This window comes from Salarias fasciatus, chromosome 16, assembly GCF_902148845.1.
Source record: "Salarias fasciatus chromosome 16, fSalaFa1.1, whole genome shotgun sequence".
Lineage (NCBI taxonomy): Eukaryota > Metazoa > Chordata > Actinopteri > Blenniiformes > Blenniidae > Salarias > Salarias fasciatus.
In genome coordinates, this window is record NC_043760.1 from 33,864,919 (window position 1) to 33,887,958 (window position 23,040).

The following is a 23,040-nucleotide window of genomic DNA, read 5'->3' on the forward strand; positions in this document are numbered from 1 at the left end:
TCCAGAAAAGAAAAAGGAAACCAGAAAAGAAACACAAGTTGAAAAAAAATGTAGCTTTTAATCAGCTGGAACAGAAACATCAGAAATCAAGAATTCCCCTCTATATTCTATTTATCACGGCGTTGACACAGGAAGACAGCGCGGCTGTCTGAAGACGTCCTGGTTACCTAGCAACGCAAAAACAGTGTCGTCCAATCAGAGACTGAGTTTGGCGCATTGATACCAGCCGCGGTCCGGTTTGGGGACTACCTGATGCGCCGATGAGGAAAACCGGACTTCTGTGTGAATATCCTCACTTCTGAGTTTTTACACCGTCTTATAAATAGCAGCAGGTTGTGTGTGTGGTATCCCCAGCTGTAGAACTGAGCCTGAGTGGAGAGGGCACTGTATCCCGGCGGGGCTGTGCACGGTTTCCAGAAGGGTGTTCTTCGGCTGTATAAAAGCGGCGAGCCGCGGCGGCGGCGGCAGAGCTGCAGCGGAGGGACCGGGGCCGGCGGCGGACTGCGGCCGGGGCATGAGGAGGTGTGTCCGCTGACAACGAGTAACAGCTGCCCTTTCGGACCGTTTCCTTTTCGTGACTGCTGGGAGAACGCACAGGTGGACAGGTGTGTGTTCTCCGGGGTTTTATCTGTTGGTCCTCAGGACGCGGCTTTGCTGTTTCAAAAAGTTCGTGTCGCTACATTTAAATCCGTCTAAACGTCCCTAAATGTTAGCAGCGAGCTGAACTCGCTCTTTCGGTACTTTGGAGAAAGACTCGTCGCCATTCGGCTCCACTCTGAGACAAACTTCTCGCTAAATAGCGGAGTGAAGTTCCCCTCGGGTCGGAGCGCTCCGCGGCTCGTGCGCTGGTTAGCCTTTAGCCTTTAGCCTTTAGCATCGTTAGCGGCGGAGTTTAAATGTTGCTGCTGTCAGAAGCTGAACTCATGATCCCGCGGAGCGGAGCGGAGAACCGGCCGCTGCTCCGCGCTTCTGGAATGAAGAGACGGGCCGGTGCTTTTCTAGAGCCCTCGCGTGTGTGTGTGTGTGTGTGTGTGTGTGTGTGTGTGTGTGTGTGTGTGTTTGTGTGTTTTGCGGCGCTGCTTCACGGCTTTTTACCCTTCATGTATTAGTTTTGATTGATTGATTGATGACTGATAGATTAGCTGTCCGTCATGCAGTGTTGTGTCCCGGCCTGGAGGTGGAAACGGCTCTCTGTCTGGAGTTCTGGAGCTTCCTCCTGTCAGCCTGCCAGGTTGGTTTTTGCCACGATGTAAATGAAACTGATCTGACCTGAAAATGGATGTGAAGGAGCTGTGGGCCACAGGCTGGTGTCTCAGCAGTCTGAGACCTGGAACCAGAACGAGCAGCTGCTTCGAGAAGAACGGAGTTTAGTTTGTTCACTTCAGTTTTGGTTTAGTTGTGTGTCCCAGACCTTGATCAGTCCTCGTCTTAATCAAACCAAAAAGCCTGGTTTGTTCCCAGAGGGCAGTTTGAGGCACTCGGAGCAGCAATACAAGCATTAACCAATAAAACAGATGATTGTAGGAGAAAATAAATGAGGCCTACCAGCTGACACTGAATGCTGTGGCTGTAGTGATTATTGAAACGTTTTGTGGAAATGTTAAATTCATTTTATAAAAGTAGAATTGTTAACTGCATTGGCTAATTAATGAACACATTCAGGCCTCTGGCAGTTTTGGATGTAATGGTGATCATAATAGAAGTGAACATGTCTGAACTTGGTTAGATTGCAGCCAGCGTATTGTCACTAAATTCTTTACTGAAGATTATTCAGTGAGAGGAGTTAATTCCTCAATACCAAGTGTTGCTTTTTCACTTTGTGAAAAGAGAAATCTATTTGCGTGGAGTGTGTGTTGGAGCGCCACCGGTCCAGTGTGTCAGTCACATGCTCGCAGGAGCTCGTAGAATTTATGGGCTGTGACTGCTGAAGCCCGCCGCTCAGTAAGGCGCATACCAAGCCAGTAATTCTGAGAATTGTCCAAGAAGACCACTATGTAAGGTCCTGAAGGTGGGCCGCGGTTTAAAAATGGACGTGACATTTTCCGGGCAGCTGGTGGCGTTTGCTTGGCGGAGCTGCAGCTGGTGAAACGCCTCACGGTCTCCTGAAACGCCGGGCAGGAAACGCTCGCTAGTGTCGGGAATGAGGAGGGTGGCCTCACATCGGAGTTCGGTCTGACTGTCCTGATTCCCCTCCGCTTGTCCTGCACTTGCAGATAATCTTTTGGCCTGTGAGGATGGACCCTCAGGAAGACGGCGACCCCTGCGACCCCTGCTCCGCCGTGCTGACCGGGGAGCAGGTGAGCCGGCTGCACGCCGTCCTGACGGAGGTGGTTCCGGTGCACGGCCGGGGGAACTTCCCCACCCTGGAGGTGCGGCTGAGCGACGTGGTGGCGAGGGTGCGCTCCCACCTGGAGATGAGCGGCGTGGCGGTGAAGGACGTCCGGCTCAACGGCTCCACGGCCAGCCACGTCCTGGTGCGGGACCTGGGCTGGACCTACAAGGACCTGGACGTCATCTTCAGGGTGGACCTGCCCCGCGAGGCGGAGTTCCGGCTCATCAGGGACGTGGTGCTGGGCACGCTGCTGGACTTCCTGCCCGAGGGCGTGAACAAGGAGAAGATCACGGCGGTCACGCTGAAGGAGGCGTACGTGCAGAAGCTGGTGAAGGTGAGCACGGAGCAGGACCGCTGGAGCCTCATCTCGCTCTGCAACCACCACGGCCGCAACGTGGAGCTCAAGTTCGTGGACCGCATCCGCCGGCAGTTCGAGTTCAGCGTGGACTCCTTCCAGATCGTGCTGGACCCCATGCTGGACTTCTACCGCCAGCGGCGGCCGGCGGCGCCGTCTCCGTCCTCGCACCCCGCCGTGAGGGGGGAGAGCGTGTACGGCGACTTCCAGGTGGCCCTGGGACACCTGCGGGACAAGCTCATCGCCACCAAGCGGCCCGAGGAGATCCGGGGCGGCGGCCTGCTCAAGTACTGCAACCTGCTGGTGCGAGACTTCCGGCCCGCCAGCGAGGAGGAGTTCAAGGGCCTGGAGCGCTACATGTGCTCGCGCTTCTTCATCGACTTCCCGGACATCGGCGAGCAGCAGCGCAAGCTGGAGGCCTACCTGCACAGCCACTTCGTGGGCGAGGAGCAGAGCAAGTACGACTACCTCATGATCCTGCGGCGCGTGGTCAACGAGAGCACGGTGTGCCTGATGGGCCACGAGCGGCGCCAGACGCTGCACCTCATCTCGCTCATGGCCTTCCGGGTGCTGGCCGAGCAGAACGCCATCCCCGACGCCTCCTGCGTCACCTGCTACTACCAGCCGGCGCCGCACGTCCAGGACAGCAACTTCAGCAACTACTACGTGGCCAACCAGAACATTCCAACATGGCTGCCGTGTAACTGACGGCGCGGCGGCGGTACGGCGAGCGCTCGGCAGGGTCTGCTGCTCCTGACGAGACGGAACAAGGCATCCCAAAAAACCTGAAAAAACAAGGCAATAAATGCACAGACACGCTCCAGTGGACAGAGGGCTTTCTTTTTCTGTTTTGGAATTCTTTCTCATTCCTGGTCTGCAGAGACGTCGTGGTCATTTATTAGGAAGTGACATTTTTAAGTGTTATTGGTTTCTCCTCTCCTGTGTGGGTGTTTCCGTCACGCTGGCAGGTTTCAGTTTTGTGCCTTAACCTCCAGGAGCTGTGAGCCCTGCGACTCCTGACGCGTTTCGACAAAGTGAAAAGAAAAGCTGCAGCCTTGAATTTGGTTTTCTAAAAAAATATTAATGTGAAAAGACAGAAAAAAAATCAGAAAATGTTGATCTGGGAGACGCCGAAAAGAAAAGATGAAAAGAAGTTTTTCACCGGTGTGAAGTTTACTGAGGAGGAGCAGGTGGAAGTGTTTTCACCTGTGTGTGTGTGTGTGTGTGTGTGTGTGTGTGTGTGTGTGTGTGTGTGTGTGTGTGTGTGTGTGTGTGTGTGTGTGTGTGGCCAGCAGTGCCTACTAAGTGAAGCCAGGCCGCTTCCTGTCGCTGGTTTCTTCCTGGTTCTCCTGGTCTGACACGCTTCAGCCTTGCCTTGTGTGACTCCCATGAGCCTCGGCAGCAGCGGCCTGAGGATGTGGCGGCTCTAGGAGTGACGGTCCAACTCTTCCTTAAAAGGAGCAGCGGAGGAGGCTCGGCGGGCCGTCCTCGCCGCCGCCGGCCCTGAAACGGGATCCTCCTCTGACGCAGCTCCTCACTGAGCCGCCGGCTGACTATAATTATCTTTTGTTCCTGGGGGGGAGGGGGTCTTCCGGCGTGCTGGACGGCGTGCTGGACGGCGTGCTGGACGGCGTGCTGGACGGCGTGCTGGACGGCGTGCTGGACGGCGTGCCACCTCCCACCTGAGGTGTTTGGGCTGCCAGCACGCCGTGTCTGGACCCTTTTGTGGTCATGGGAGGACAGCAGTCACGTCTGCTGGGAGATGCCCCTGCCAGCTGCCCCCCCCCCCGCGCCCCCGCCAGCGCCCCCCTGCAGCCCCTCACAGGCCTATTTTTAGCCCAGCTGATGGTTGTGGGTGCTCGCAGTGTGGCACATGGCTGAAGCTTCCCTTCTTATCTGACGCTCTGAGAGGACGAGTGCTGCTCTGGCTTCTTATCAGAGTGACCCCCCTCACCCCACCCCCACCCCCCACACCCCCTCCCCTCACACCCCCCCCCCCCTCCCCCCACCCCCTCCTGCTCCCTTCACTGCTGCTCCTGTTAGCGCCAGATAACCGGAGACGTCTCCGCTCTTATCGGCACACAGCTGCCGCTCAGACCGTTGAGTAAGGTCGGCTGGGCCTTGGGGTCAGGGGTCACTCTGGGGGTCGGGGGTCACTCTGGGGGTCCAGGGCACGTCGCGTCTGCTCCGCTGCTGTAAAGCTGCCGGTCTTTTCATAACGGGCCGGACCAGAGCCTGCCGCTCTCCCAGCAGCCCGGAGCAGGAAGCGCCTGTTGTCGTTTGAAGGTCTGTGTGGCGATCAGGAGGGGCTGGCTGAGGCTTCTCTCTGGCTGCTGCCACACTCTGACAGGACTCGGCCGCCGCCGTGCCTGGTGTTAGTTTAGAGGTGACCGCCGGTGGAGCGGGCATGAGGAGGACAGTCACTGGTCCTGATGTATTTTCCGTCTGTCTCGTCATTCCTCCAGTTGATCTGTGCTTCTCCCGGCCGGGTTGAGCCTCGGCGTCTTCTCCTCCCCAGAGTTCATTTCTTCAGCTCTCATCAGCTTGTTATTGGATGTGTTTGCCAGTTGGAGCGTCGCAGCTCCGCCTTCTCCCAAACAGCAGGACCAGTTTAGTCTTTCTGTCCCAGACAAACCAAAGCGATGCCTTAAGTGTCCTGTGATCCGAGCCGTGGCACAGCGGCGGAGGGTCGCCCGGCCAAAGCTCTTGTTAGGGAGCCTGGTTTGACTCCAGACCACCTGAGAGGACTGTCAATAAGCTGCAGAGACGAGCTGGAGGGAGGGAGCTGCTTCTCAGGGACGTACAGCGCTCCTCAGGAGTCCTACTCTTAAAGGGACCCCCCCCCCCCCCCCCCCCGTCATGTCAGGCCCTTTTATAGATACAGCAGCTTATCTGCTCGTTCCAGTCCTTATCGTTCTGGACAGAGTAGTCTCCTGTTAGAGGCGCCTTAACGCCACACTCCTTTGAGACACCCATGGGGCCCTTCAGGGGCCCTATGGGGGCCCTACAGGGGCCCTATGGGGGCCCTACAGGGGCCCTTGCGGAGCTCTACGGGGCCCTTCAGGGGCCCTTGCGGAGCTCTACGGGGCCCTTGCGGAGCTCTACGGGGCCCTTGCGGAGCTCTGCGGGGCCCTTCAGGGGCCCTTGCGGAGCTCTACGGGGTACGGGGCCCTTGCGGAGCTCTACGGGGCCCTTCAGGGGCCCTTGCGGAGCTCTACGGGGCCCTTCAGGGGCCCTTGTGGAGCTCTACAGGGGCCCTTGTGGAGCTCTACAGGGGCCCTTGCGGAGCTCTACGGGGCCCTTGCGGAGCTCTACGGGGCCCTTGCGGAGCTCTACGGGGCCCTTCAGGGGCCCTTGCGGAGCTCTACGGGGCCCTTGCGGGGCCCTTCAGGGGCCCTTGCGGAGCTCTACGGGGCCCTTGCGGGGCCCTTCAGGGGCCCTTGCGGGGCCCTTCAGGGGCCCTTGCGGAGCTCTCTCTGCAGCGATGAATTGTAGCGAAGCCGCAGACTGAAGTCTGCTCTTCGGTGTGTCGTTGACGTCGCTGCCTAACGTTAAAATGTGGGCGGAGTTAAAGCGAAGCGTTCTCCGCGGCGTGGAAGCGAGCGGTCTGAGCGGAGCCCTGTCTCCGCCCTGCTGTCACGGAACCACGGTTGTCGTGACTTGTTGTTTGGCGTCTCGCCTCCCTGGTCCGTCAGGGTGGGTGTCGGTGCAGTCCTGTTTGTAGCGGGGGTGGGGGGGCTCTGCTTGCACCGTTTCTCCCCGTTGCCCGCCCGTCTGTCTGCTGTGCATGTCGGTGTCCTCGGCGCCACGCCGTGGTTCACCGGTGCAGTGTCTCCACCCCTTCCTTCTTTTGCTCCACCTGTTGTGTCCGTTTTCTTGGGGGGGGGGGGGGTCAGGTATTCAGTGGTTGTGCTTGTCTGAAAGAACAAGTCTTACACCATAGGGGCACAGCGGAGGTCCTCTGGAAGACCTCGGACCGTCCGTCTGCTTATTTTTGCAGCAGATGTGTTTCGTTGACGTGTGGAGGTGTGTGTGCTCGTTTGCATGTGTGTATGAAGGATCCTGTGGTAATTGAAGGATTACACACACAAAGGGTGTGGGGGGTTAATTAAGTGACTTTGTCGCACTATATATCTATTTTTTGAAATAGTTGAAGCAGAAGCTTTCTGATCATGACGACATTGATGGTTCCAACATGATGCTATTTCATTTCTCAGCACTTTTACCTCACTCGAGCTGTTTTCCTTTAAGGGAAATGTACATGTACATCAGGAGAATGTGTTTGAAGAGGAAATCATGAATAAAGACAAGTGAAAGCACTCCGGGCGTCTGTCTCTGTGTGAACCGAGGTTTTACTGGCTTTCTTATAAAAGGTTTTTCGTGTCGTCATTTTGTTAGACAGGTGGGCTCGGATTGTTTTTCCATCCTTCAGATGACGTTCCGTGGTCTCTGTGGGATTTCCTGGTTTAATTCATCAGGAAGAGTTTTCTGCCCGGGACCAAACTGCTGCTTTAGATTTGTTCTGAAGTCCTGAGCAGAGAACTGTCCCTGGTTCTGGAGAGTCCCGGTCCCCCTCACAGCTGCAGGAGCCCCGTTTGTGTCTGGTGAAGTCTGGATCCGCTCCTGGGGTCCGGAGCCGCCGGACTGGAACGGGAGCCCAGCACGGACGCCACCAAGGAGTCCATAACGTCAGCAGAGGCCACAGCAGGACCTCTAAACGCAAAGTAAGCCAAGCTGCCGGGACATGGTCCAGATCTGGGTTCTTGTGGACTGAGAACCATTCAGTTCACACGGCTGCGGAGAAAATCGTCCCGCTAAAGCTAAACTGGGGTGGACGGATGTGAAGCACAGCAGGGCGGGGGCCGTTGGGGGGCAGAAGGTCCAGATTTCACCGGAGGGAAGGGAGGTGGTGAGAGGACCAGTCCAAACCAGTCCAAACTAGTCTGCAGCAGTCCAGACTCTGAGCCGACGGACAGATGGACGCCTGACTGTTCTTCAGCTGTAGACCTGGACTCTACCAGAAGGTTCAGCAGCCCCCCCAGCAGGAATGACTTTCAGCTCCGTGCTGCGTCTCGCTGTGAATACTCCGTCTCATGTCCAGTGACTCGGTGTCCCTCTTCCTCCAGTTCTGGCTCGTTGTCCTGCTTCCCCAGCTTCAGCTGTTCTGTCTGGCCTTCATGTCATTAGCTTGTTTTCTTTCTGTGCTGGTTTTATTTCTTGCTGCATGTTCTTTCTTGGCTCGTTTCTGGTGATCTTGAATCTGCTTGTGTTGGTTGTGACTCACTCTGAGCTTTTAGTCTTTGTGTCATTTATGATTAGTTTAGAAACCTTCTGGACATTTTGTGTGTGTATGTGTGTGTTTTGTCAACGCGGGTCGATCCGATAACAATCGGCAATTTACTCCTTTCCCACCGGCTGCAGACCCGGGTCGTAAGCGCCTGCAGGCGAGCTGTGTGGCTGCATTTTCCTGCGCTGATGGTGTCCCACGTTGATGACATCATCAGCGCGACAGAGCACAGCGAAAGTAAACAGTGGACTTAAGTTACTACTGCAACAACAAAACATCAGTAGGGTAAAACGAACCTGTCTCACGACAGTCTAACCCCAGCTCACGTTCCCTCAGTCCGCTACCTGTGGACGAATCTCCTCCTCCCCACGGATCAGGAGAAGTGCTCTGGTCTCGCTATCTTGCCAATACTGGGTCATGTTGACAAAGGAAACGCTGTGTGTATAAGCAACAACTAGCATGCTAACGTAGCCGCGCTGCGTCGGCGTCATCACGTAACTTACGGCGTCGACCTGGGTCTGCCTGTCACTCTCCCTTTCGTCCCTCCCACTAAAAGCCAATCGAGACTGAGCCGTTTAAAACCCGGTCAAAATGCCGATTAAACCCTTTACACTGCCACGAGGAGCCGGGTATCAGCGGGTTTAAACCGGCTTTTTTTGGCTGGTGGGAAAGAGGCTTAATCCAGCCAGGAGTCTGTTCCTCCTCCTCTTCCTCCTCCTCTTTCTTCATCACTGGTTTGTCAGTAAAGCTGCTAAAATCTTCACTGCATCCCGTCCAGCTTTGCTTGTTTCTGTATTTCTCCACGTCTAACCAGCAGCTGACTGAGCAGTAGGCCCGTGTGGTATACCAGTTTGTACCGAATACCAGTTTTTATTTTCGTTATATGAATTTTTCATAAACCACAATACCGGTGAACAGCCCAAACAACGTCCGGAACGTGCGCAGTGGTAAAGTGTTTCAGCGGGGACCCATTTCACTGCTGCACACCAACAACACGGCGTGCTGTTGGCAGCCGGCGAGAGCTCACAGTGAAGCACGCCGTTTACCCAGAGGAACTGATACCAAAGAGAGGAGCCACGTCTGTGGTTTGGAAGTTCTTCGGCTTTAAAAGGTCGGACGTGGATCAAACTACTATCTTTTGCAAATGCTGTGGAGCAGAAGCGGTTAGCCAGCGGTGCTAACACTAGCAATTAGCTTCACCACCTTAGCCGAAAACACGTTTTAGAGAACCAGGAACGTCATGAACTAAGATCCACAGCCTCCACATCCACAGCTCAGCCTGCAGCAGCAGCCAGACGTCCATTACAGATGCGTTCGCTAAAGGGACTGACTATGAGAAAACAAAAACCAAAAAAAACAAGTGGCGGGTCGAGATAACGATCGCAATCACGCAATCTGGACATGAAAAAAACATGATACAGTCCATATGACAGTGAAATGGGCGATTTAAAGCCAATCAACTGCAGTAATTATTTTGTTATTAGAAGAAAATGTGTGTAACCAAACTCTTGCACGAAAAAAAAAATGGCGTCAAATACCGTGAAACCGGTATGAATTTAAAAAAAACTGATATGAAAATTTTGCCATACCGCCCAGCCCTACTGAGCAGAGAAGATGCTCAGCGTTGCTGTTGGATGTAGTATTCATTGCTTTAATGCAGTTTGAAGCGCAGCATCTGGAACTCTTTTCCCAGAATGCACTTGTTCATCTTGCTTGCAAAGCAGCACCTGCTCCTCCAGAAAGTGCTTCAGCAGCTTTTCATCCGTCCACGCTTCCTGTCTCACTGTTTTTTATGAAACTGTCCCGAAGACGTCTCAGATGACCTCTGCCCTTTGCTTGTCTTCATTTTTCATCTGAATGGAAATAAGGAATAAAAAGTTTCAAAGAAGTTTGATTTGTTTTGGCTACTTCTTTAAAAAGACATTTTCAGTTTGATGAGGACTGGATTCTAGTTGTTGGTTATGCAGGAGTTATTTTTGAGACCAACAGCTTTAATTTCACGGTTTTTATTTTTTGTTTGTTTTTGACGTAAAGTCAAAGAAGCATCTTCAGTCCTGAACATAGCAGCACACACACTGTTTTTAAAAGTGTGGAGAATAGCTGTCATGTTGGTTTGACAGGGGTCAGGGATGTTCTATATAACAAACGGATGCCTCTGGACCAGACTGCACCCCAGCAGAACCAGCTGAGCTCTGGGTCTCCTCTCCTGAGCTTCTGGCAGACGTGAGCCTCGTTTCGCTTCTTGTTGACCAAAGAGGCACAAGTGTGCAAAATGAGTCTGAGTGATTATGAATTTAATTAGGAGAGAAAAACTGAGTGGAGCTCTAAAAAGCCACGTGGACCAGGACAGTCCAACAGGAGCGCCACGCAGCAGCACTTGATCCTGAGTGGCCCAGACCAGAACCGCAGCTCCATCAGAACCTTTACTTTCACTTTCGTTAGTGAGTTCATGTGATGAAGATGTTTCAGAAACACAAAAACTGCTATTCCACTGAAATATCAAAGAAACTGCAGGGTTTGCTGCATCATGTCTCACAGCAGGGGTCGAGGCTCACCAGGTAGCTAGCTAGCTAGCTAGCCTTCTTGTCTCAGCTCGGCTCTCGGTGCTGCAGCCTGTCTGTGACCCATAAGAAATCTGTTTTAAAAACTGAACATCTTGAAATGTTCGGTCTGCCCGGTTGGAGCATCACACACATTACCGACATGGAGGATATGACATACACACTGACACAACACACAACACACAACACCCCCCATATACATCCAGGTATACAGGTACAGTATGTATAGTGTTGTATATATATGTATACAGGTGGAGTGTTCGGGTGGAGGGCTCAGGCCACTGGAGCCATGGAGGATGTCTTTAAGCCTCTGGAGACGACGGCCTGGCAGAACCTCTTCCAGCTCCTCCCTGCAGACCTGGAGCTCACGGCCCGGATGGTGTCTGGATCGTGTCTGGGAGGAGTCCAGGTGGGGTCCAGGTGGGGTCCGGGTGGGGTCCGGGTGGAGTCCGGCCCCGTTGGCCCCGTCGGCTCTCGTGGGTGGAGCTGGCTCTGGCCCTGTCTGCTGTGGCGAAGCTCTGTCACGTCATGTCATTTAAACGCTGTGAAGCTCCTGGTGTTGTGAACGGTGTGAACGGTGCTCGATGAATTCAGACTCATTAGATTGAATTTGGTGTGAAAATACTGAATTTGGTGCTTACTGGACAAGTATTTCTGAGGCTCTAGTCAAGAGAAAATACATTTTGAAATGAGTTTTGAGTCATGTTGATCAGAGAAGTGCTTTCAGCAGATTTCATGATATCCTGTAGGAATGAACACAGTGGTTTTTTCACACCAAGTCTTGAAATGTGTCCTCTGGTGAAGATGAAAGCCTTTAAAAGCACACTCCAGAGCAGTTTGTAACCACACCTGTGTGTTTCTGAACACTGCTTTTCTTCTTGTTGAGCCAGCGCCTCTTCTCTCTCACGGTCTAAATGTCTCATTTCCTGAGTTTCAGAGTCAGAAACACTCAGCGAGGCGACGCACAGCCCAGAGGGGGGTTTCAGTCCCACAACAACACCTGACCCCCGCATTATTCAAACACTCTGCCACGTGCCTCATCGTCACAAAAACACTTCCAGCAGTGTTTGGTCCGGTCAAACAATGACTGATTTCTGGAAAAATACCGGTGAAGTGAGCAGAGGGCAGAGAGACAATGGATGGCTCCAGAGAGCAGGTTCAGCTGCTGCTGTACGCTCTGATCAGTGATTCACCCTGTAACATGCTGTTATGACTGAAGCCTCCACAAACTCAGTGTGTCTGTTTTGTTTCCGAGAGTCTGAGGTGATTTTATTGTAGCAATGCAAACTATGCTGAAGCAGTTTAAACAGTCGGGGTCTCAGTTTTTTTCGGAATATTTTATTTTTGTTTTTAATTTTTCAAGTGAACAAGACATACATAGAAATACAAAAATATAATGCAAACCCCTCCCCTAACCCACCCAACGCAAAATCATAACAAAACCAGAGGCAAAACAAACAATGCATTTTGCTGATGATTAAAGGCCACTTGGTTTTAATTATCATTGTCCATGCTGTTCAATATGGAAATTGGCAACGTCTCTGTATAGATCAGAAAGGGCTGCCAAATCCCCAGAAAGGTATTATAGTCATTTCTGAGTGTATATGTCATCTTTTCAAGTGGAATACAGCTGTTCATTTCCTTAATCCATCTTTCTATAGGGAGTTGGGAGTCGGACTTCCAAGTAGTGGCCACCATAGACTGTATGGTGGCTACGCACTTCCTGGCAACGCACAAGGCCAAAGCCAGAAACTTCTTTTGCGTTCTTCTCAAATGAGCTTCAGTATTTGTTAAATCCCCTAACAAGCAAATTTGAGGACATGATGGGAGCTGTACTCCTTGTCTTGTTATGTCTGAGAAATCATGCCAGAGTGTATTAAGTTTAGTGCGAGAGCATGTGCAGTGCAGGACGGAGCCCTCTTCAAGACCACATCTAAAGCACAGGCTGGATATCTCCGGTTTGAATTTATGCAGCTTCTCTGGCGTGATGTAGCTTTGATGGAGAAAGTTACAACTGGTCAGCCTGTATCTGGAATTAATTGTGGTAGTTAAACCTTTTGACATAAGTCAGACCAGAGCTCTGGACGAACTGACATATTCACGTCCAACTCCCATCTCTCCCTTGACTTATGGAGACCTGGTTTTGGAGTATCCTCCATCAGGAGAGAGTACACTTCTGAAATAAGACGAGGTGCGTTGCCCTCATGAAGTCGTCTCTCCAGCTCACTGAGTGTAGGCAGAGTCATCGGATGTCCAAGAGTAGTTTTAAGAAAGGATCTTAACTGTAAGTAACAGAAGAAGTTCCTGCTGGACAGATCATACGTCGTCCTCAGGTCCTCAAAAGACATAAGAGATCCATTCTCAGAACAGTCCTCCAGATAGCAGACTCCTTTCTGGTGCCAGACTTCCAAGGTCTTATTATCCAGTGACATGGGTATGAGTCCGTTCTGTTTCAGAGGCGTTTTGGGTGACAAATTATTTTGGGTCTCAGTTGAAGAGCGTGATGTGAAGTCTGATCACGTTCCAACATCACCTTTACGAGGGGGGACCCAAAAGATACCGGAATTTGGTCAGAAAACAATAATAATAATGACTTTCACCTTCTGGCCGTCAGATGTGCTGCAGGTAAGCCTCGTGCACATCTGTGAGAAATTTGAGCTCCCAGAGTGACACTGACGCCTGTCAGGCGCTATTTATAGCAACAGAGAGCAGAGGCGGTCTGCGATTTTTTCCAAAATGGCGACATTGACTGTGAAGCCAGAGCAGCGCAAACATTAAATTCTGCTTTTTGCTGGAAAAACAGCAGCAGAAACACTCAGCTTGTTGCAGCAAGCCTACAAGGATGCTGCTCTGGGGAAGACTCAGGTCCATGAGTGGTCCGGGGGTTTGAGAAGGACCAGATGTCGGCGCGTCAGGTCCGCTCAGCGTGAAAACAACGCTGAGCTGCTTCTTGGCTGTCCAGGGTCTCGTCCACAGCGAGTCTGTCCCTCCAGGTCAGACTGTAAACCAGGACTACTACAGGAAGTCCTCAGACGCTCCGTGAGGATGTGAGGAGGAAGCAGAGCGTCGTGGCGGAGTGGAGCCGGTTGATCCACCACCACAGAGCGCCAGCGGACACGGCGCTGCGCCTCACGCAGTTTCTGGAGAAGAATGAGATGAATCTCCTCTCCCATCCGCCTGATTCTCCAGATGAAGCCTCCAGTGACTTTTTCTTGTTCCCAGGTTGAAGAAGCAGCTGAAGGGACAGCGGTTTGCAGATGTGGAGGAGCTGACAGAAAAATCACAGCCGGCCCAGAATGGCACAATTACGCACGAGTCTGACGACGCATTGGTGAAGTGGGAGACACGGCTGGAGCGCTGCATTAATGCGGATGGAGATTATTTTGAAGGCGACGGTGATGTTTTATTTAGAAATGTCAGAAATAAAAAGTTACAGTCAATTTCCGGATTCTTTTGGGTCCACCCTCGTATGTGCAAATAGCAGCTACACACAAAAACAAGAGACAGTGGAGAGAAGAGCCGTTCGATAGAACGAAGCCGTGGTGTCAGAGGCTAAATGGTGACTGTATTCGGTCCGAGTAGCTTCCATTCAATTGATATTTAATTAAGGATCAAAAAACAATATATTGAAAAATGAGTCGTTTTTTCTTTTTTTCTTTTTAAAATGAAAACATAAATGAAAATTTGTTTTTTTTTTTCAATATCCCATTTGTTAAGACAGATCCAATAAAGGAAAGTTGAAATACAGCCACAGAGCAGACTTTAATGTGATTTTAATATTTCTTCTTTTTTTTCCCCTTGTCCTGTTCGGCAGCTGGGGCGTGCAATATTGTATGATTGTAGCCTTTTACTATCCGAACAGATTTTAATATTAGCAGCAGGACGAGACTGAGTCTCCTCCTGCTGCTGCCTTTATTTAAAGCTGGCATCTGGCATGGCTGAGGACAGGACCGGGACGGAGACGCTCAGAGAGCAGGGACAGAAAGAGAGATAAAGAGAGGGAGAACGGGGGGGGGGGGCACAACCTATGTACAAAGTCACAATACAAAACAGTGTTGTCGACGCACCACACGCAACCTACAACAATCCCAAACCCCCAATCTAGACAACACCAAAACAGAGCCGACAACCAACACAGAAAATTACAGAACCATACATACATTTTTTTTTTTTTTTTTCCCGAACCATATTAGTGAACAGACCAGGCCACAAAAATAAAAGGAGGTGTAGGGGAGGAAGGAAATGCAAGGACACCACAAACCCTTTTTTTTTTTTTTTTGAATATAGCTAGTAGTAACTAGTAGTAACTAGTAGTAACTAGTAGTAACTAGTAGTAAACTCGGGGCGTGCATCAAGAGAGGTCTGCTCCAGATCACCATTAGTCTAACCACCACAAGAAGACAAGGTAACCCAGTATGTGAAGAGTGATTAAAGATCAACGTGATCATGTGAATATGATGGTGACAGTGATGGTGATAGTGATCATGCATATATGACCTCTGACCTCTGAGAAGGCCAGAAGCAGACCAGAGAGGCCCTCAGAGCCCAGACAGCCGGCGGTCATCACAGAGCCCGGATCCAAGCCGCCCCCCCAGGCAGACGCCCACGCTCCGGTCCAGAAACGGGGCAGAGGAAAGCCCCGGCCGGGGACCCCGGCAGCCCCGGGGCCCGGGCCCCGCGGAGCCACGACCAGCAGGAGCCGGCCCGCCCCGGGCGCCGGACGCCCCGGGCGCCGGACGCCCGGGGCGGGCAGGGCCGAGAGCCCAAGGCCCAAGAGCCCAGGAGCCGACCCCCCACCCAAGCGGAGGGCCATGACCCCCCCGGGAGAACCAGCCCACACGGGCGGCTACCCACCCCAGGCCAGTACCCCCCCCAGCGCTCCGGCCACGCACCCCGAGATCCAGCCCAGATAGCATACGGATGTGGGCCACTTCAGGCAACAATCTGGCACTGTGGGCATTCTTCTGGGCCGCAAAAAACAGATGTAAGCCTAAACTGGCCCATGTGGTAAATACTACATTTGGCCCATACCTCATAAAACAAATATGGCCCATGTTTGGCAAATACGTGGCAGAGTAGGGAATAGTTATTCTGTAGGTGAACCAAGGCTGGGCCACATATGGTTCAGTACACGTGGCCCACCTTTGCTGAAACTCATTTGGGCCACTTTTGGCCGAAAGACAGCAAATCAGCATCGACTAATCTGGATGTGAGCCTAAAGTGGCCCACATACAAGAAAACGCGCATGGCCCATCTTTGCTGAAACACATTTGGGAAAGTTTTGGCCGAAAGACGGCAGTCAGCATCGACTAATCTGGATGTGAGCCTGAAGTGGCCCACATGTAACATGGTGGGGTCCATACTTTGTGAAGTACAAATGTTGCAGGGCAAGAAAAGACAAGAAAAGCTATGTTAGTTTGCTTCTCTCATTGAACAGCTGTCCACTATCACTAGTTGTATCTACAATTTCAATTAGCAGACACTTTTGTCCAAAGCAACGTACAACAGATATAACATACAACCATTACACTCACATTTAAAACTAGGGACAATTTAGGGTGACCAATTAATCTGACATGCATGTTTTTGGACTGTGGGAGGAAGCCAGAATAGGGAACCCATGCAAACTCCACACAGAAAAGCCCCAAGCCCTGGCCAGTACTTGAACCCAGGACCCTCTTACTGTGAGACGAGAGCATTAACTACTACGCCACCATGAATAGCTATGCAAACTGCTACTGCTTTTCTTTTGTCCAGATCATCCGTTATTAACTAAACCATAAACATAAGATAAGTTAGATAAGATAAGATAAGATAAGATAAGATGACTTTATATTCCTTTTTCAGTGGAATGTTCCATGATGTGCCTGAACATCACAGTGACAGTTTTTTTTGTTTTGTTTTGTTTGTTTGTTTGTTTGTTTTTTGTTAATGAAGTCAACTACTAAGTCTGTATGCCGTGAAGGATCATATCTTTATTCAAACTCTACTTTCCGTTATGGTTTTTCCTGCTTCAAGTCGGAGTTTTCCAAATTACCGAGTCCTTTAAATGCATCATATTTGAATTGACGAATGGGCGCAAGGAAGCAATGCTGCAAACCTGCAGCTGTGAATTCTATCCAGAACAGAAGAGAAGTCATGGTGAGGTAAGTCCCTGAACAAAAAATAAAAGAATGAATTAATCTGTCTGTTGGACACATTTAGCTCTTATTGTTGGAACTTTACATTGTTTTGTCAGGTTGCCAGTGCTGCAAAAATGTTAGGTAGTTAACATTCACTTTTATGTAAGGATAAAGTGACCAGTGCTGAAAAGGCGTGCCACACAGCTCACATGTAAGTCAGCTACAATACCTATTTTGCAGTATACGTGTGATGCTGTTCTACAGCAGAAATCAAGATGAAGCTGTCACCATATGTAAAAAAAAAAAGGAAAAGAGGGTGAAGTACAGAACAAATCTCCCCAATTCTAAATGAATTGAACTCTGTGTTTTATTACTGTAACTTCAGGTTAAATGTGAAGTTTGTCAGAGTGTTTGATCAAACTGCTTTACTCAAGTTCACTTGGCATGTATCAGTGCCATCTTTCATTGTTGTCTGAGCGAGCAGATATTGGGTCAGTGATCAGGTGCCTTCAGATTAATTTTATTTAAAAAAACTTTTTTTTTGTTTGGTTTCATGATAAGGTTTTTGTAGTTAGCACTTCACTGCAACCATGTCCAGTAACCACAGAGCTGCTTTACTGAGTCAACAAAATGTTCTTTTGTGCATTTCTTAAAGGGCCAGATGAAGATGAGACGATGCTGGGGCCATGATTGTTTTGCAGTGAGCGCTGGAGGTCAACAAGTGTGCCACTAAGTCAGAATTTTGTTATTTTTTTGTTTTGTTTTGCCTATTTTGGGGCACAGGTTAAAAAAATAAAGGATCATTACTTCTCTACTTTTCACAAGTTGTTTCTAGTGTCTGGTTATTTCTTCATTTCTTCAGGAGGTATCTTCATCTTTGACCCTGATGAGTCCCAAGACTGGACCACTGCATGCCACCATTTAACACAATATCTGGAGGTACCGAAATAATATGTAGCCACAAATTCACACGACACCAGTTGTGCTTCATTTATATGATGTGTTCATGTTTGACCTAGAACTTTGTCATGGTGTAGGCTCGACAAGATCTGCCCAGATAGCAAAAATTTTTCAGCCTATATCTGGCCCATACCTGACCTGTTCACACGGCCCACGTACCCCATGGACTGATGGCACTTGGGAGGTCCTTTCCCGTGTGCCAAAAGTGGGCCACAACCAAGCCTTCACAATGCCAGATATCAACCAAAAACAGGCCAAATAAACTTGCACTCAACCGAATGTGGGCCACTGTATGCTTTTATTCTGGCCCATATACGATATGGAATGATGGCACAAAGGTGGTCCACAGTTGTTTGCCAAAAGTGGGCCACAACCAAACCAGCACAGTGCCAAATGTCAGCCAAGAGGAGACCAAAGAAATCAGCACTCACCCAAATTTGGGCCACTGTGCACAACATTTTTTGCTAGTGGCCCACATTCGGTTGAGTTCTGGTAGATTTGGCCTGTTTATGGTTGACATCTGGCAGTGTGAAGGCTTGGTTGTGGCCCACTTTTGGCCAACAGGAGCGGACCTCCCAAGTGCCATCATTCCACGCGGTATGTGGGCCATATGAACACGTCAGGTATGGGCCAGATATGGGCCATAAGAATTTTGCTATCTGGGAGGGCATCACCCCCCACCCCCCCCACGACCCCCACCCAGCGTAGTGAATGTGTGGATTATAACGTGTCCACCAAAGTGTTTTGGGGTTGTTGGATTGTGTATTTGATGAGTTTGACGAGGGGGAACAAAAATACCATTCACTTCCATTGTGTCTGTCCCGAAAACCTTCCCCGACTCACCTCTGAATAAACAACAGCTCGCCCTCACATAAAAAGTAAGTATGCTGTTCAAATGACTAAGGAATTGCGCTAAATGGGCCAATTTGCCAAAATGTTGAAGTATCACTTTAAGGCCAGCACACACTACAGGATGATCAGGCCGATCGAAGCCGACAAGGTCTGACTGTTGGGAGTATGCAAATGAGTTCGGTCCGATCCTCCTCTGGTGTGCGGGGGGGTTCAGAGAGATTTTTTCCGGTCGGAGCCTCTCGGGAGGCGTCAGACGGGGAGATCGTAGACAATGAACATGTTTAATATTTCCGATCGCAAATCCTGTAGTGTGTGGAGCTCTGAGAGGAGCCGATCAGCTGAGAGCCGACCTGTCCACGCCCTCGGAATAAAGCTCCTTGATTGGCTGACAGTTCCGTCTCACCAAGGTGCAGCTGCTAACAAAAAAAAATCCCCTCTCAGCTGTCAGAGATGGAGACATGTGTTTGTGAAATATATTCACTATATGACAGTGAAAGAGAAAAGTCAGAGCTCCTAAACTCAGCAGTGCAGAAAGTGAGAGGTTAATCCTCAATAACTGTATCGCTCCTGGATGAATTGTATTTCCTAAATTCAGACCCAAACTCCGATCTGATTCATCCGTCTGCATCTCCGCCAGTCCTGCAATAATCCCAATGTTTGAATTCATCTCCATTATTAACCATCACGGAAGAACAGGGAAAAAACAAAACACAAACAAAAAACTTTCCCTGCATGCCTTCAGAGAGACAAAGCGATGTATACTGACCTAATCAAAGCTAACGAGTTTTTATTCTGGTGTAAACTATACAATCTGGGGACAAAAGGAATGATTTAAGATATTTGGTGGTTTAAAAAAGTAGCTTTCATTTGTCAGAGTCTGCTACTAATAACTTTATTCTACTGCTCCACTCGGCAGTAGGGGAGACCGGGGCTAGTTGTCACACTTTTTACACTCATATATATATCTTGGAATCAAAACATCATATATATATATAAAAAAAAAAATATGTACCAGATGAAAGACCAAAGTCTCAGGTATATATTTTGTATTCATGCCATTTTCATATCTTGTGTCAGTGCAGAGTTATAAGCAGTCTAATGGAGATTGTCACCATGTGACAAGTTGCCCCACCAACAGATAAGTTGTCACACCATGTGGGGTAAGATGTCACACTGGATTTTGCAACCAATAAAATAAGAACAGAATTTTTTTTTTTTTTTTTTTTTTTTGTAATTCAAAGTGAATAAATGACAATAATTCACTTTTATTACTCATGAAATAACATGAAATATTATGCAACATGCATTACGAAACTGACACTTAAACTGGTCCTGGAACAAAAGAAAATCTCACTCGTCAGACTCGTCTTCTGAGTTGCAGTTTTGGCATATGTAGATTGAATTTCCAGGGGTGCATTCTTCATGTGCCCATCCTTTGCACATCATGCACTGCACCCATGTTTCTCCTGGGCGGCTGTTTCCAAACGGCTCTATGTAGACCAGGCACAGGGACTCATCTTCTTCCGATGAGGAGCCATCTGGAGTTTTTCTTTTTGTATCGGCCCTCTGTTTCTTCCCTGTGCTTTGCTTCTTTGGCGTTTTATGTTGGGTGGCCTTGCCTTTCTTTTTGAGCAGTCTTTTCTTCCCTTGTGCCTCAGCTCCAAGTGCCTCCTTCACAGGTGTGTCAGTGAGAATTGAAGTTTTTCTCTTCTTTTTCTGCTGGGTAACTTTTTTTCTTGGACCAGCTTTTGGGTAAGGCCTTATATCCTCTGGAGTAAATGTGTTGGTGGAGGAGGCTGGGTCACTAGGGCCTGGAATAGCTTCTTGGTTGGTGCCTGGGTCTGGAGTAGCTGGGCCAGTGCTGGGTCTAGGAATGGCTGGGTTGGTGCTTGATGGGTCAGTGCTGGGGCCTGGGGAAGACGGTTCCGTTTCGGAGCCTGGGATGACTGGGTTAGTGCTTGGGCTTGGTAGAGCTGGGTCCTGGTAGGGGCGATCTGAGACAGAAGATGGTGCAAATTCTGTCTCCAAGAACACATCCCTGTTGTAAGGCTGAATCCCTGTTGCCCGAAATCCGGCCTGAATATTAAGTGGGGTTGCAGCCAGGGGATAAGCAGTCGCTACAATCCCAGGGATGTCATAGATGCTGAGTGTTTTCCCTGGGTTGTTCCTCATCCAGGAATCAGAGACAGAGTTTACATGCTTTTTAAATGGCCCGTAAACACTTCTGTCTAAAGGCTGCAGCCTGTGTGAGCAGTGGGGTGGGAAGGACAACATGATGATGCCATTTTCTTTGGCAAAATTCAGCCCATCAATAGATAGATGTGAGCAGTGGTTATCCAGAAGTAAGCAGGGCTTCTCCTTTGAGCACTTGGCATGTTCCACAAAATGCTTGAGGAAATCAACAAAGTGTGGTTCTTTCATCCACCCTGTGGGATTTGCTCCTCCTTTGCAGCCTGGTGGCCCATTGTTGATGAAATGATCACGAAAGTGCACCCGAGGAAATATGAAATAGGGGGGGATGCTGTTCCCTGTGGCTGAGACTGCGCAGGCATGGGTCACCAGGGTACGTCTTTCCCCAGATGTCAGTGACCCCACCTGCTTGAAGCCATGCCTGGCTACCAATCGGTCTGGTTTCTGTACCGTTGTCACTCCAGTTTCATCCATGTTCCAGATATCTCCTGGTCCCAGGGAATGTCTGGTTAACACTTTCTTCAGATTGTCAAAAAAGACTTCACGTTCTCCTTGTTAAAGGCAGTAGCTCTGGCAAGGCTAGCTGCCTCTGGTTTTCTAAGAAAAAGTGCGGGGTGCCGCTTTAGGAAGCCTGTAAACCATTCGGCGCTGGCTTTTTCTTTGTCTGACCAAGTCTCTAGAAATTTCAGGCCCTTTGCCGCTGCAAATTCATATGCCAGCTTTCTCACCTCTGATGGCGACAAACCAAAATATATGTCAGAGGATCTCTTGACATAGTTGTCAAGCTGCAGTTCCATCTCTGTGCTGAAAACCTGCCGTGGTGATTTGTACCCAACCACTGTAGTTGTGATAGCTGTCTGACCCTGAATTTCAGCTGGAGTGAATGTTTTACAGTACCGCGCCAAAGTACGGTAGTTGACATTAAAGTCCTTCGCCGTACTCCTGATGGACTTGTGACCTAGGGCCACCTGCCTGACTGCCCTCAGCATCACGTCAGGTGCTGCACTGCCACGCTCTGTTTTTCTTTTATAACTCCTGACCATCTTCTCACTTTCTCCTCTCTTGTAAACCTCTCTTTTTCTGTAAAAATAAAGTAAAATTTTCATTAGGATGTGTTGATTTAAATTATTTTTTGAAAGTTATTATTCTGGGGCAAGTTGTCACTTGTGACTGTGAGAAGTTGCCTCAAACGGCCATGTTTGCTAATGCTAGCTTTATCTTAAAGTTAGGTTAAATCGGAACAATGACTGAGGTATGACTGGATGCCTTAATATCTACTTTAACAAGTCCACATGTATAACTGCTAGGATTTTTATCTGAATGAAGCTTATTTAAAAAAATATAGAGTTAATATTTTTTACTTTGGGTGGTGGAAAATGGTTAACTGGTGCTCAGTCACACCACTGGTCATGTTTATGAAACACGTGGTTAAAATGATCTCTTTTAATGTGGTATGTAGTCAAGTCATCTCGACAGTACAATCACATCGACTGTACAGTCATAGTGCAGTCAGTACAGTCTAGAGTATGGTACAGTCGTCTCTACAGCAGAGTAATCTCTACAATCCAGTAATCTAACCAGTATACAGTAGTACAGTCATCTGTACACTTAGGTACAGTCACATCTATAGTACAGTCATCTATAACAGTCGTCACATTCATCTCTACAGAACGAGCATCTGCAGTACAGTTACAGTATCTACAGTATCTAGAGTAGCGCTGTGTGTGCAGTACCGTCCTCCCCACCCGCTGTCTCCTCCCCCATCAGCCGTCCTGCCCGGTCTGCCGCGATGGAGCTCTGAGCGTCTGGCTGATCTGTTTGGGTTCCAGACGATGAAGCTGCAGCAGGGGGGCAGCAGTCTGCAGGACCTCGTGTCGGTCCAGACTCCTCTCTGCCTCTAACCCACAGGCCCGTCTCCAAGATGCCTTTTCTTTCAGAAATCTTGGAGAAAGTGGCTGCAGTCCAGCTCACAGCCGCTCTACATGATCATGTATCTTTGATACGTTTCAGTCAGGATCTGGACGGCTGCACTCTCCTGAAACGGCCCTTCTTAGCGTCTCTGCTGAGCTCCTGATGCACAGTGACGCAGGAGGCTGTCCGCCGGCGGCGCCGTTGGACCTCAGCTCAGCAGTTGGTGCAGCGGACCACGGCGTACTGATGGAGACGTGGTCAGTGGGTGGGGGTGATGGCGAGCCTCCTACCTCTCTGACAGGAGCCGTCGCCTCCTCACCTGAACCCCTCCGCTGTGGTGTGCCCCAAGGCTCAGTCCTTGGTCCACTTCTATTTGCCTTGTATTTGCTTTTTGCAGCTAAATTCTGACAAAACTGAATTTCTTATCTCTGGATCTCCTGCAGGTGGTCCAAAACGCCGCTGCCAGACCA

General features: G+C 49.9%; 1 protein-coding gene across 3 annotated transcripts; it reads left to right on the forward strand.

Moving 5' to 3' along the window:
• Positions 1-382: 382 nt before the first annotated feature.
• On the forward strand, positions 383-13,606 carry tent5c (terminal nucleotidyltransferase 5C). 3 transcript variants are annotated; one of them, XM_030112573.1, is made up of 4 exons: positions 383-522; positions 2,214-6,997; positions 8,611-8,613; positions 13,595-13,606. In XM_030112573.1, the coding sequence occupies exon 2, from the start codon at positions 2,235-2,237 to the stop codon at positions 3,393-3,395; it is 1,161 nt and encodes a 386-aa protein (XP_029968433.1). In that variant the 5' UTR covers positions 383-522; positions 2,214-2,234; the 3' UTR covers positions 3,396-6,997; positions 8,611-8,613; positions 13,595-13,606. The 3 variants fall into 3 exon arrangements, with proteins under 3 accessions (XP_029968433.1, XP_029968431.1, XP_029968430.1); XM_030112571.1 differs by lacking the exons at positions 8,611-8,613; positions 13,595-13,606 and adding an exon at positions 1,158-1,231 and having other exon boundaries at positions 397-605; XM_030112570.1 differs by lacking the exons at positions 8,611-8,613; positions 13,595-13,606 and having other exon boundaries at positions 404-605.
• Positions 13,607-23,040: the final 9,434 nt, after the last annotated feature.

Coding starts and splice junctions, on each gene's coding strand:
- tent5c (XM_030112573.1), top strand. CDS start 2,235: ATGGACCCTCAGGAAGACGGCGACCCCTGCGACCCCTGCTCCGCCGTG.